Genomic DNA, 13,599 nt, shown 5'->3' on the forward strand with positions numbered 1-13,599 from the left:
CCCATGCCTGCCAGGCCCTCCGGCCCAGCCCCAGCTCCAGCCGCGGAAACGGAAGGGAGGAGGGGCCGGGGAAGAATAGCCCTGCAGAGGGCGGCCTGGGCCAGCAATCCCCAGGGCCTGGGGTGGGGACGGAGAGTGGCCCCAGGGTGCCTAGGAGGGGGCGGGCACTGCGAGAGGCTGCGGGCAGGTGCTGGGCCTCTGAGCCGGGAGCCCCGTGGCAGGTGGGCAGTCCCAGCAGCAGCCCAGGGGCACCCCAGCATTCCCCAAGGGGCACCCAGGGGCAGGCTCCATTTACGTAAAACTTCCCAGTAAGTCTACCAAGGAGAGGCCTGCTTGCCAGGCACAGGTCCTGAGGGACCTATCCCCACTCCGCTGCCCCCGGCAGGAGCTTCCTGCCCCGGGGAGACCTGTAGGGTGGGGGTGGGGAGTGGATAGAGTTTACCCAGCTGGGTCCACCGGAGGCCCCAGGCCACTTCCTCCAGCCAAGGGAGACCCTGAGCACCGGGGCACCCCCGGCTGGACCCCAGGCCTGTGGGAGGGGGTGCTCAGCTTGTCCCACCCCAGGGGCTGGTCTCCAGCTGCTGTCTCCTCCGAGACCCCTCTGCTCCCTGACGGAGGCCCTGGAACCCCTCAGCAGACAGGCCTTGGTGTCCCGACTTGGGCCCGACTTGGGCCCATCTCGAGGCACTCGGGACATCACGCTGGGAGCTGATCACCCCCACCCCCACCCCCACCCCCACCCCATGCGGTCCCGGGGTCCCGGGAAGAACAGTACCACCACACTGGAGACCAGGTCTCGATTGCATAGGTATGCAAGTTTAATCACTTTAAAACTTCTAACGTTATCTGTGTCCATTAAATAGAACCAACAATGCTGGGCCTGTTTAAATTACAAGGAGAAAAAAAAAATCACTGTGTACCAACCCAGTATCTTACAAAACCAGCCGGGCTGGCCACAAGGGGGGTGGGGGGAGCGGGCACCCCTGGGCAGGGGGCTGGGTGCCGGGAGGGGTTAGAGTGAGAAAGAAGAGGGCTCCCAAACAGAAGGGGACTGATTGTCCTAGTGGGAGGGGTGCAAAAGGCACGTCAGAAGAGCGGAACTTGGGGGGGGGGGGCAGGCCAGGACAGTGCTATCTCCACCAGGGCACAGTGTTGGAGGGGGCACGGCGCCGCCTTGCCCACCCCTGGCACTTGGAGAACCGGTGACCCATGAGCCCTCGGCACGGCAAGCCCCATCTGTAACAGGACCACAGTCGCCCCTCCTAATGCAATCCCCATTTCCAAGGGCCCCCCCTGGCCAGCCTCCTCAGAACTTGGGGCTCAGCTACACCGCACTCCCCAGCAACATGCTGCAGCCCCCCACACCTCTGGGTCAGGGCAGCTGGGAGAACAGCAGGGTGGAGAGTGGGTGTGAGGAGATGGTGGTCCAGCTGCTACCCCCGTTAAAAATACAAAAAAAAAAAAAAAATCAGCATCTAAAGTGAAATAATCACAGAGTGAAAATATATATCCTCAAACAGCCCCTGAGATCCCCACAGGGGAAAGCAGCATTGGGTGGGAGGCGGGAGGGGCCGGCTGGGCCACCGTCCCTCCCCGACACCCACCCAGGGGCTCCGGGACTGAGTGCCAACAGCCCAGGCAGCCCCGGGCTCAGAAAACAGGGACTTGGGCCCCGGCAGGAGGGGGTGGGCAGGGCGCCAGCGTGGGGCTTGGCTGGGCCGGCCTCGCTCAGCGGGCAGCCAGCTGTGGTGAGCAGAGACACACACACACACATGTGCGCGCACACACACCCCCTGGAAGCACCTGCCTCGCCTTGGTCCCTTCCTCCCATCACTGCTTCTGCCTGAGGCTCATCAGAGGTGGGGGCGGGGGCGGGGATGCGCAAGCCCTTGAAGAGGTGGCCTCCTCCTTCCCGTGTCCCTGGGTCAGCCGCCCTGCTGCCTGGTTGGGGACCGTTATTGCTTTAGAGGGACAAGAAGCCAGAGCTGCATCCGGGCCAGGAACCCCGACTGAAGGGCCTCCCCTCTTTACCGCGCAGGGAACTCCGGCTGAGGCCTGGACAAGCTCGGGAAGCTGTCCGTAAGGTTTCACTCCTTCCCTCGCAGAGAGGGTGCTGAGCGGGGTGGGGTTTGGGGGGGGTGAGGCCCTCCCCTGCCCCCCAGCTGGTCCTGGGGCCCCACCTCAGGCAGCCAGGAGGCCCAAGGGTGAGGTGGGAAGCCATCCCTGCTCCCTGTGCCTCCCCAGCTGGGGTCCAAGCCCAGTCCCAGATAAAAAAATACTTTGGTGAATTAAAAAGTGCCCAAGGAGGGGATGGGCTTGGCGGGGCGGCGGCGGGCGCTCGTCAGAGGATGCTCTGGTCTCTGATGAAGGTGGTCCTCTCGCCCCGGCCCTCGTCCTCCTCGGAGTCTGACGGGCACTCCTGCCAGGCCTCGGGGGGCAGCCCCTTGTAGGAGATGAGGCCGCGGTCCATGGTGTACACTTTGACCCCCCGGAAGCTGAAGCCCGAGCGCAGCTGCAGGACCAGGAAGACCGTGATGAAGACCAGGACGATGAAGGCGCAGCTGAGACCGGCCACCACCTCGGGCAGGTGCGAGGGCAGCAGCCCCGCCCGGGGCCGCGGCTCCACCTCCACCTCCTGGGCGGGCTGGGTGGGCGGCAGCGGCTGCTTCGGAGACTCTCGGCTGCTCTGGCTTTGCCGCGAGCAGACCTGCTCCACGGGGTCCAGGAAGGAGTGGCTGGGGCAGCTGAGGCAGTCCGTGGGCGCGGGCCCCCGGCAGGTGGCACACGAGGGGTGGCAGGGGGCGCAGACGCTGGCGCGGATGGGCTCCACGTCGTTCTCGGTGCTGTAGTGCGTGCTGAGGGCTTGCGGGGCGAAGCCTGCGGGGCAGCGCTGGACGCAGCTCTTCTCGTGCAGCGAGAAGCCCTCCTCGCACACTGCCGCAGGGAGAGGCGCGGGTGAGCCGGGACCAGGCAGCCCCCGCGGTCCCCGGGAGCTCCCAGCCCCAGCACTGTCACCCCACGGGATGCAGCATCCCTTCAGACCCCCTTCCTCCCAGAGCATGGCTTGGGACAAGCACCCCGTGTCCCCGAGCCTCGGGCCCCACACCCAGCAGCACCCGTCACTGACCCACACAGGCCTGGCTGGACGTAAGCGTCTTGCAGCCGCTGCTCTCGGGCGGCGTGGGGAGCCCCTCGGGCGCCGTGCCATACAGCACGAGGGTGAACTTGGTCAGCGTACCTGTTCCAGGTGGGGGAGGAGGCCAGAGTGAGCGGCACCGGGACCCCACGGGGACCCCGGCTCTCCCGCTGCGCCCCCCGCCCTCGAGGGTCCCCCGTACCGTAGTTGTTAGCTTCGCTGGTGTTCTCAATCTCCAGGACCCACTCGCCCGAGGGGTTCTCGTCCCAGGAGTGGGTGGTCATGAAGGCCCAGTCATTAAACCCGTCCGCCGAGTAGTCGTGTGGCCTGGGGAGCGGGGTGCACACAGCCGTCTCAAGCCCGGGGGGACCCCAGCCGGGAGCCCCAAGCCCACCGCACACCCTCCCCCTGCAACACCAACCCCGCCGCAGGGCCGGAAATGCCTGCTGGCTCTGACTCCCATTAGGCCAGATATTCTTAACCGGAAGTTTCTGGAAATGCACCCAGACGTGGCATTAGGTGGGTGGAATGGGGGATTCCTGCAGTATGGACGGTCCCATAGGACAAAACCATCCCTGCCAGAATGCCAGCAGGGGGAGCATTCGGTGACCATCAGGACTAGGTGAGTGAATGAGTGAATGAGTGAATGAATGAATGAATGTGTGTGGGCCTGAGGGGAGGACGGGCCGTGCAGGGGACAGGGCAAGCACCTGGCGGCCAGCAGAGTGGAGCGGGTGCCCATGGGGCTGACCAGGTGGATGGCCAGGTCACCCCGGCGGTTGTAGGACAGGGTGAGGCGCGCCTGCGCGTGCTCCAGCCGCGTGATGTGGCCGGCCTCTCCCAGGCAGGCGGTCACCGTCTTCCGTACCTCCAGCCGCTTCCCGATGTCCCTGAGCAGAGAGCACCAGGAGGGTCCCTCAGCTGAGCCCGGAGGGGCCCGAGGGCACCCCTGCCCCTCTCAGGGCCCCCCCGCCCCCCAGCCCAGCCCCAGCCCTCACCTGGGCTCGGTGAGGATGTCGATAGTGCACTTGCGCTGGGGGGCCACCGTGGTCCAGTTCTGGGCCAAGGCCACCATGGCGCCTGCGTCCAACAGCCCGTAGCCGTAGGAATGGCTCACTGTGGGGAGGGGAAGGTGGGGTCAGCGGGGAGGCACAGAGAGCTCCCCGCCGCCCCCCAGTCCGGCCCCCCGGGCCACCCCGTCCCCACCTTTCCGGCCCACACCATTGGTGGCCCAGTCGTTAGCATTGAGGTGTGCTGGCTTTGAGGTCTGTACCACCAGGTGCTGCATGTCCCGCCAGGTGAGGTTCTTACTGCAAAGGAGGGAGGCAGAGGCGGGGCTCAGTCTCTTGGCGCAGGCGCCAGAGACACAGGGCTGCCCTGCAGGGGGCGCTGTACGAATGTTCCCCTTCGGCGCCCACACTTACTTGGCCTCCAGGGTGAGCGCGATGATGCCAGCGGCCAGGGGGGCAGAGGCCGAGGTGCCCGTGTGAGACTCGGTGCACTTCTGCCGCAAATCAGTGGTCACCTGCAGGGGCAACGGTGGTGGTGGGCATGTGGTGAGTGGAGGCCAGATGGCCACCTGCCTGCCCTCCCTCTCCTACAGGTCCTGAGCCCACGGGGGGTGTGGTGAGCCAGGGCTAGTCCATGTCCCAGGCTGTCCTGCTGGGGACAGGCCAATGCCGGACTCCTTCCCAGCCTCCCAGGGAACAAGGGGATTGCACTAGAGGTTGGAGATCATTAAGAGCAACGCCTGGCCCTAGCCGGTGTGGCTCAGTGGATAGAGAGCCAGCCTCAGGACTGAGGGGTCCCGGGTTCGATTCTGATCAAGGGCACAGGCCCAGGTTGCGGCCTCAATCTCCAGTGTGGGGCGTGCAGGAGGCAGCCGATCCATGATTCTCTCTCATCACTGGTGTTTCTCTCTCTTTCTCCCTTTCCTTTCCTCGCTGAAATCAATTAAAAAAAAAAAAAAAAAGAACGATTGTTTTTAGGGGGAGTCTACACTTCTCAGGGGCTCCACGGCCCCCAAGAGTCTTAGAGGCCCCCCCCAAATCCCACACCATGGTGCAGGAGCCGCTGTCACCAGGCGCGTGCGGGTGGGAGGCAGATGGGTCTGGGCAGAGCTGGCAAGCGGCCCGCCTCCCCGCGCCCGCGGGCGAGACTCACAATCTGCTTCTCGTTCTGGTTGCCGCTGCTGTAGGTCGTGGCCAGCGTGGAGGAGCAGGCCTCGCTGTACCAGGGCACGTTGCCGAACTGCGTGGCGCTGCTGATGGACAGCGTGTAGATGCTGTTGGTGTAGCCGTCGCAGTTGCAGCTGTCGTGCTCCCGGCCCCCGTTCCCCGAGGCCCAGACGAAGATGGAGCCCAGCCCCCCGCGGCCCTGCGGACAGCGTGGAGCGGGGTCACTAGGGAACGGGCCGGGGGGGAGGGGGGGGAGGCTTGGCAGGAGGAGATGCAGCTGGAGACGGGGAAGGCTGCGGCCTCCTTCTCGGGGACCCCCTGCCCACCGCCCCAGATGCCCTGGTGGGTTAGGTCACCGGGCCCGTCTGTCTGTCCGCGCACAGACCAACAGGACACCTGGGTCACCAGGGCTCAGAGCAGTGACTCCAGGGGTGGCATTACGGGTGATTTCAATGTGCTTTTTCTGTCCTTCTAGTCTCCTAACATTTTAACAAACGTGCTTTGTGTACAATTAAAATTGAGCCCCAAAATGAATAAACAGAAACAGAAACACACGAGGGAGAAGTGGTGGGAGGCAGAGAGCCCGTTGCGCCGTGGCGGCCGGGCCGGGCCTCACCTGGCTGACGCCCCGGAAGAAGGCCTCCTCGGCGAGGCGGGCTGGCCCGTCCACGGTCTTGCCGTCATCCTCGGGGCCCCAGCTGGCGCTGTAGATGTGGATGTGGTTGGGGTTCAGGCCCAGCGAGCGTGCCTCTACCGCGTCTGTCACCTCACCATCCAGCATGCGCACCCCTGGCCACAAGGGGGGGGGAGGGATGCCGCGTGGGTCCCGCTGCCAGGGGGACCCTGGAGCCCCCCCGCCCTGCACCCGAAGGATGGGCAGGGGAGGAGAGAGGCTGTGCAGGGAGACCCGGAGCCCGAACTCCCGGACCTGCCTCTTCCTCTCAAAGACAAGACCCAGGGAGGGGAGAAAAAGAAGGTTCTGGATCAGGCTCTGGGTCCCCACAGGAGCGCGGCGATCAGAGCCCGCCATGGAAGGCCTCGGACTGGCTGGTGAGGAAGGAGGGAGACTCCTGCTAAGAAACACTCCCCCACCCCAGCACAGGGCTGCCAGCACGGGGGTTCGGCTCTCTGAGGTGCTGAGCACCGTCTAAGGATTAGCCACGTGGCCACAGGACCCAAGTGGGAAAATGGACAGAGAAAAGCGCCCCCCAGAGGGCCCTCCCGAAGACGGGGGGGTGGCCGAGGCCGACACCCACCTCCAATGCGGGCGTTGTAGGCGACCCCCACGCCACAGACGCCGTTGTTGGCCACTGCGGCCACTTCGCCCGCACACCGTGTGCCATGCCTGCCAGGGCCAAGAGCGCAGCGTGAGTGGCGGGCAGAGCCTGGCAGGCGTGGCCTGAGGAGCAGAAGGGTCACCAAGCCCCTCCACCCATGACCTCTGTCCCCGTGTGAGCACAGTCCCCTGCCGCCCCCTCCGCCTGGGCCGTGGCCGCCTCCGCTCTGACCAAACCCCCCCTCGGAGCCCCAGCAGGCCCGGGACGGCAGGAGAGACGTCAGCCTGTCGGGGGAGCACCGTCCGCAGCGGGCTCAGCCTGCTTGCTCGCTGCAAGGGGAGGAGGGGGGCAGAGGCCCGGGACTGCCGGTTCTGACCTGTTGTCGTTCATCTGGGTGTACCGAGGCTGTGGGTCAGGGTCCTGGTCGTTGACGTCGAAACTGGCCCCCGGATCCTGGAAAAGACACGGCTGTTGTCGGGAGCAGCCCAGCCAGGCGGGCGGGGGGGGACTGCCCCGGGCACCCTCACAGGGAGCACGGCCCCCACCCCCACCTGCTCACATAATTGCCTGCCAAGTCTGGGTGGTTCTTCTCGATGCCGTCGTCCAGGATGGAGACCACGATGCCGCGCCCCGTGTAGCCCTGGGCCCAGGCCTCCTTCACGTTCAGGTCCCGCTGGGTGACGCCAGACTGCGGAGACGCCCCCCCCCATCACCCGGCACTTAGGAGGTGTGGTTAACTGGGTGACGTTAGGGTACCTGGAAGAATCCCTTCACCATCCCAACGCCGCCTCCTCCACCCACTGCTGCGCCTGTGATGCCACAGCTGGCTGTCTGGGCTCCACGGAAGGGTCAAGAACTCTGGGAGCCCTAGCCGGTGTGGCTCAGTGGATAGAGCATCAGCCTGAGCGCTGAAGGGCACTGGGTTCGATTCCCGGTCAGGGCACAGGTGTGGGTTGTGGGCTCGATCCCCAGTTGGGGTCGTGCAGGAGGCAGCCGATCCATGATTCTCTCTCATCACTGATGTTTCTCTCTCTCCCTTCCTCTCTGAAATCAATAAAAACATACTTTTTAAAAAAGTATGGTTTACCTTAAAAAGAAAAAAAAAAGAACTCTGGGAGGGCACCCCCAGGCTCAGCAGGGAGGGATAGGGAAAGGCGGCTCAGCAGACAGAAAGAGGAAGGAGGAGAGGGGGACCCAGAGCCTAGCAACGTACCAGGTACCACTGCTGGGGAAACTTGGGGTCCGTGGGCTCCAGGTACAGGTCGCGTTTGGTCCGCCGCTTTGCCACCTGCTGCTCCAGCCACTGCACCTGCGAGGGGGTGGGGGAGCTGGTGTGGGCGCAGGAGGGGGAGGAAGGAAAGGGTGGGGCGGGAGAGGCCGGGGCTGCACTCACTTGGGGCTCCCTCTGCAGCCGGCTGTGCCGCAGGCGGTGAGGCGATAGGGACCGCTTTGTCACAGCTCGGTGCCAGAAGTGGTAATAGTCGCCGAAGATCTGCAACCGAGCAGGAAGAGGGAGCTGGGCTGTCCATCTGCCAGTCCCCGGGGAGGAGGGGGATGGGGATGGGGTGGGCACCGGGCTTCCGGGGAGGCACACCACGGCAGGGCGTGGCAGGGTACCCGCTCCCTGTCCCCCAGGCGTAGAGGGCCGAGGGGGACTGCCCCGCCCTGGGGTCCACGGGTCCTCTGAGCAACCTCGGCTAGAAGCCCAGGGACAGGGCAAGCACTGCTCGCGTCCCCTGGCCACGGGGAACATGCCCCTGAGAAGACAGGCCCCATAGCTCTCGCCCAGTGCCAGGACCCCTGCCCTCACCGGCCCACCCCCCGGAAGGCCCTCGGCGCAGGCCGGCAGGCGGTAAGAACCTACCTGGCCCTGGTTGAGGAAGCCATGCTTGCGTGCCAGGCGGTCAGCCACAGCCGGGCCTCCAGAGATGTGCACAGCCCAGGTGTTGGTGAAGACCTCCTGGCCCTGGGCATCAGCCACCAGCAGGACCAAGGGTCCCGCTGCTGCTATCACCCATAGCAACCAGGGCCTCAGCTCCATGGGGGGACAGGTGACTGGGACCACAGAGCCCTCGCCTCCTCGGCCTGGTCACAGGGCCTCGGCTCCCACGTGCCGACACACCGCCTGTGGCCCGGGGCTGGCTGGCGGGGGCATGGGGCCGAGACGGGCAGGGCTGTGGCGGGAGGATGCGGGCTGCAGGCTCTGAGGGGGACAAGGGGGGAAAGGGGGAGAGAGTGAGTCCCCCCCAGCCACGGGGCTCAAGCTCCTTCCCACACGTGCAGGCCTCCAGGGCCCTGGGGGAGAGGCGTGAACAGCCCACCTCCTCAAGGTCAGGCGGCGAGGTAGGCAGACGGCCCCCTCCACACACGCAGCTCCCAAGCCTCCCTCCACGTAAGAACACGGAAGTGGGACGAAGAACATCCAGGCTTGAGTCACTCGGAATAGGAGCAACTAAATAAACGCTCGCCAGAATCGAAGCAGAAAGAGATGGGTTCCAAAGCAGCGTGTACAAGTGATTCCATTTTGCCTTCAAAAAACTATTTATACACGTATGTTTATATAGAACCACAAAACAAAATCTGGGCAGACGCACGCTGAAACACGAACAATGGCTTTCTCAAGACGGTGAGGATGAGGAGGAGCTGTTTTCTCCTCTGTGCCACTGTTTGCTTTCCAGGTATGTTTTATAAAGGAATAAATGCTGGCTTTTTCAAGTTTCTTAACGGGCGGCCTCGACCAAGTTCATGGGGGTCTCCTGGTTCGGCAAAGCAGCCCCAGCCCCCGAGTTACTTGCGAAGAGGCACAGCCCCTGGGAAGAAACACTGGGGAGCCCGGGGGGGGGAGGGCGGCCTGGCCCGGGCTAAGGGCAGGGATCGCAATGGCTTACTCGGCCACCATCCAAGCCAGGGGCCCAGATTCCTTTTTCCTGCTTCCTGGGGAACGCTGGGGCTGCCCAGCCCTATCCCCCCTGGGCCTGGAGGTCGCCAGCAGCCCCCCTGGGGCTCCTTCCACGCCCACCGGCCTTTCGCAATCCCAGCAAGCGGGCAGCCAGGGCAAACACTGGCTGCCGAGCCAGGAGCACCAAGGTGAGGCTGAATCAATAGACCTCGTGTTGTTTTTCCTCCTTCAGCAAACAGACAGGGGGACCTCTCTGCCCAGGGCCACATAACTGTCCCCACAGAGGGCCCCTAACTACCCAGAAGCCAACCACGGGGGCAGGGGGAGCTGGGGGAGGTCCCTGGGGGGCTGCTGAAGGTGTCCTATCTCAGTGCCAGGGTCTGCCCACAGGGCCCGGGATGCCGCCGCCACTCCCGCGGCCCAGCTCCGCAAAAGGCCACTCTGCCAGGCGGCAAAATGAAGCTCCCCGCTCACCGGGGGCCCTGGGAACTGGGGGGGGGCAGGCTCACCCCTGGGAACCCATCACTTCTCCAGGGCTGCCCTCAGCCACGACCAGCCTCCCTCCTGTGGCAGCCCCACCACGCAGGCCGGGGGGACGAGGGCTATTCCTGGAGTATTTTTGGTTTACACCAAAATAACCTGACAGCTGATGGCAGGCGGCATCCACCCCGCAGCTCCTCACCCTGGAGGGTCAAAGTCCACACGGCTCCCCGGGACGGGGCTCAGAAGCCACAGCCCCGGGAGGCCTCGGGCGGCCCGGTTCCAGGAAGCTGGTCTAAGCAATGGCTGGACAGCCGGACCCCAGGAGGTGAAGGGACCCCAAGCCCCTCTTTGAACAGAGGATATTGGGGCTCTGGGGACAGGCGGGAAAGAGGCCTCGTCTCCCCTTCTTGCCACCACGATAGCTGCCTCCTGGGTCCAGATGTCACGCAAAGTCACCCCGACCCCAGCGCTGTGCGCCCGGCCGCTGGAACCCCCACACTCAGACGGGGTTCATTTCGGTCTAGCCCAAGTTCTGGGCGGACCGTGGATGGAGCGAGCGGCAGCTGCTTGGCGTTAAAGGTGATTAACCAACTATTTAATTACCTTGCAGCACCCGGAAAGAAAACAGGCGCTGACGAACAATCCCCAAGCAAGGGCGGGCTCGCCGGGACCAACTCTGGCAGGGGGGTATGGCTTCCACAGAGCTCGGACACCCCCCCAGACAGCCCTGCCTCAGCATCCTGGAGGGAGCTGGGACACCCCCCCCCCCCAATTCCCAAAAGAGCAGGCGCTGAGAACAATGAATGAATGGGCTTCTCCCCACCCCCATCCCAGACTCTGACTCACCCTGAGTCCCAGTTCTTGCTGTATTTCTAGCCTCCCGTGATGCCCTCTCACATGGGACGCGGCTCCCGGCTGTGTTCTCCCTTTTCCCAGGCCCGGGAACCCCCGGACACCGACAGCCACTCCCCAAGGCACCCACACCGAACCTGCCCCCGGGTCCGGCCGCTGTTGGCCAGGCACTGGGGGTCTGGCGCGGACCAGGCTGCCCCGGAGAAACCTGATCCCGTCTCTCCTTCCGGTCTCTCCCACCAGGCCAGGTCCTGTTACACTTCAAGGCTCCCCTGAAACTGGGACTTCCAGTCCCTGCTCAACTCACATTTGCTGTGTGATCTTAGATAAGTCACTTCCTCTCTGAGCCTCAGTTTCCTTGGTGGTAAAAACTGCTAGCCAAGAGATTTTCAAACTTTTTTCTAAAGCCACAGAATCCTTAGGGGGGAGGGGGGGGGAATCAAATCGTACACGTGGAAGCCCAAGGTAGTAGAGAGTAACCCTGGGGCCGCTGGGGCTGAGCAGGCTCTGGCTCAACTGCTCTCCTGCGCCGCGTCCACACCTGGCCACAGCTGCCCGGCCCTCGCCAGGCCACACCGCCGGCTCGCAGCGCGCTGTCCGAGTCCCAGAGAATTCCAACACCCTCCCGGGAAAGCGGGGCTGGGGCCAGGGACGAGGAAGTAGGGACGGAGGGAGGGCAGGTTCCGACCTGACCGACGGCTGTCAGACCTGTCTGGCAGGCAGGCAGGCCGCCTCTCCGTCCGTCCGTCCGTCCCTCCGGGGCAGCGGGCGCCTCGGCCAGGCCTCCGCGGGAGGCAGCCCGGAACCTACCTGAGCCGGCCTCCTGTCGCCGCCGGGTCCCGCACCTGAGTCTCCGGCAGCCCAGGTGTGCGGGCGGGGCGAGGCCGGGCCGGGTCCCACCCCCGCCCCCCCAACAGCAGCTCCTCCTCCTCCTCCCCCGGCGCGGAGGGGCCGAGCCGGGGGCGGCCCCCGGGGCACGGCGGGGCGGGAGGGGGGCGCCGGCGCCTCTGGAATTCCCTCCCCATCCCGCCCCCGGCGGCCCCGCGGCGCTCCCCGGGGTCAGAGGGCTCGCCCGGCCCCAGCGGAAAAGTACCGACGCGGGCAGGCCGGGCCGCGCGCTCGGGGGGCGCCTCCCGCGCGGGCCCGGCCCGCGGCTCCCCGGCCCGGCCCCGGCTCCCAGGCCCCGCACCCCCGTCGCTCACCTCGGGGAGCCCGGGCGGGGAAACTTTTCCGGGCGAGCGCCGCGGCGGCTCGGGCGCCCTCGGCCGAGCGGAGAGCCCGGCGGCGGGGCCTGAGCTCCGCGCGCTCCCCGCGCCCGGCAGCGGCGTCACCGCGCGGAGGCGGGCGGGCGGGCGGCGCGGCGGCGCGGCCTCGGCCCGGCCGGCGACGAGGGCAGGGCTCGGCCTGGGCTCGGGCTCCGGCGCGGGCGGGGGCAGCGGCCGGGCCGCGGCGGCGCGGCTTGTTTACTCCGGCCGCTGTCAGCGGCTGCGGCGGCCCCGGCTCCTCCTCCTCCGCCGCCGCGCCCCTCCCCCCGCGCGGCGCCACCTCCGCGCTCCCGGCCGCCGCCTCCGTCCCGCCGCCCCGCCGCCGCCGCGCCGCCCAGGCCGCCCGGCCCGCGTGGAGAGGCGCGCCGGCCCCCGGCGGAGGCCCTGCAGCCTCTGGGGCGCCCGCCGCCGCCGGCTCCCGGGAGTGGCGGGTAGGAAACGGGGGTGGCGATCCCCACGCCATCGCGGGCTCCGGGCGCATCCCCCAGGCCCCGCTGCCCGCGCCCCGGCTCGGCTCTGCGCGCTGCGGGCTCCTCCGGCCGGAGGCGCGGAGACCCGCAAACCCTGGGCCTGGGGGGTGGGGGGGGGGGGAGGACTTGGGGAGGATCTCGGAGCCCAGTGGCGGCTGGATTCTGGGGGGAACCGGCCCTCCCTCCCCCCCACTTCCCACTCCTGAGCCGCGAGTTGGAGCGTGACCGGGTCAGTGCCCTGGACGACGGATCTGGGGCACCCCGCCTGGGATCGGACTGCACAGTAGGCGGCAAACCTCGGACCTCCTGTCCCAGGAGCCAAGATCTGCTTTGAACCTGTTATCGGTATAGACAGGTGGATCAGCAGAACGAGAAGCCCGCCGCCTTTTCCTGGAACCGCCGGACGGGCGCCAGGCCCGCCACTTTCCATTATCTCCTTCTTATGTACATTATTTAACCCACATAAGCCTTTCAAGCTGACACTAATCCCATTTTGCAGATAAGGAAACTGAGGCGTACGAAGTTTAAATAACTTGTCCGAGTCCCCAAGCTAGCAGGCCGCGGATCCCAGTCCTTGGATCCCGGTCCTTGCAATGTGCTAGCCAGCTCGGCTCTCTCCCGGGTCCCTGCCCTAGAAAACGTCTGTGCTACTTGGCCAGGCCGCCCCGGCCCGAGCTGCGAGAGAAAAGAGGGGAACTGTGGCCAAGAGCTCCCCAGGCTAGGTTATTCCAAGGTCGCCGAGCAGTCTGCCCATCCCTTCCTGTTCCCTGTGAGATAACCTGGCAGCACAGTCCTATCCAGTGGCCTCCTCAACACAGGTTTGGGGATAAGGACAAAAACGAACAGGGCCCAGCCCTGACCGGTGTGGCTCAGTGGATAGAGCGTCGGCCTGAGGACTGAAGGGTCCCAGGTTCGATTCCCGTCAAGGGCATGTACCTTGGTTGTGGGCACATCCCCAGTAGGGGGTGTGCAGGAGGCAGCTGATGGATGTTTCTCTCTCATCGATGTTTCTATCTCTATCCCTCTCCCTTCCTCTCTGT

General features: G+C 65.9%; 1 protein-coding gene across 2 annotated transcripts; it reads right to left on the reverse strand.

The window, feature by feature from the left end:
* Window positions 1-796: 796 nt before the first annotated feature.
* Window positions 797-12,284, reverse strand: FURIN (furin, paired basic amino acid cleaving enzyme). 2 transcript variants are annotated; one of them, XM_054713270.1, is made up of 16 exons: window positions 12,027-12,284; window positions 8,455-8,793; window positions 7,984-8,082; window positions 7,804-7,899; window positions 7,150-7,278; window positions 6,967-7,043; window positions 6,570-6,658; window positions 5,930-6,102; window positions 5,300-5,512; window positions 4,561-4,661; window positions 4,343-4,446; window positions 4,135-4,252; window positions 3,847-4,026; window positions 3,339-3,463; window positions 3,128-3,238; window positions 797-2,934 (listed from the first exon to the last, which is right to left on the reverse strand). In XM_054713270.1, exons 2-16 carry the CDS (start codon window positions 8,629-8,631, stop codon window positions 2,342-2,344), a joined length of 2,385 nt encoding a protein of 794 aa, XP_054569245.1. In that variant the 5' UTR covers window positions 8,632-8,793; window positions 12,027-12,284; the 3' UTR covers window positions 797-2,341. The 2 variants fall into 2 exon arrangements, with proteins under 2 accessions (XP_054569245.1, XP_008158267.2); XM_008160045.3 differs by lacking the exon at window positions 12,027-12,284 and adding an exon at window positions 11,635-11,687.
* Between the last annotated feature and the right edge of the window lie 1,315 nt (window positions 12,285-13,599).

The sequence above is a fragment of the Eptesicus fuscus genome, chromosome 25 (assembly GCF_027574615.1).
Source record: "Eptesicus fuscus isolate TK198812 chromosome 25, DD_ASM_mEF_20220401, whole genome shotgun sequence".
Taxonomy (NCBI): domain Eukaryota; kingdom Metazoa; phylum Chordata; class Mammalia; order Chiroptera; family Vespertilionidae; genus Eptesicus; species Eptesicus fuscus.

What these genes read in the sequence shown, in the direction of transcription:
- FURIN (XM_054713270.1), bottom strand. Translation starts at nt 8,631, where the DNA reads ATGGAGCTGAGGCCCTGGTTGCTATGGGTGATAGCAGCAGCGGGACCC. An exon ending in GCTTCCTCAACCAGGGCCAG is followed by an intron (nt 8,083 to 8,454) that starts GTAGGTTCTTAC and finishes GCTCGGTTGCAG; the next exon opens with ATCTTCGGCGACTATTACCA. An exon ending in TCTTCCGGGGCGTCAGCCAG is followed by an intron (nt 5,513 to 5,929) that starts GTGAGGCCCGGC and finishes CGCTGTCCGCAG; the next exon opens with GGCCGCGGGGGGCTGGGCTC.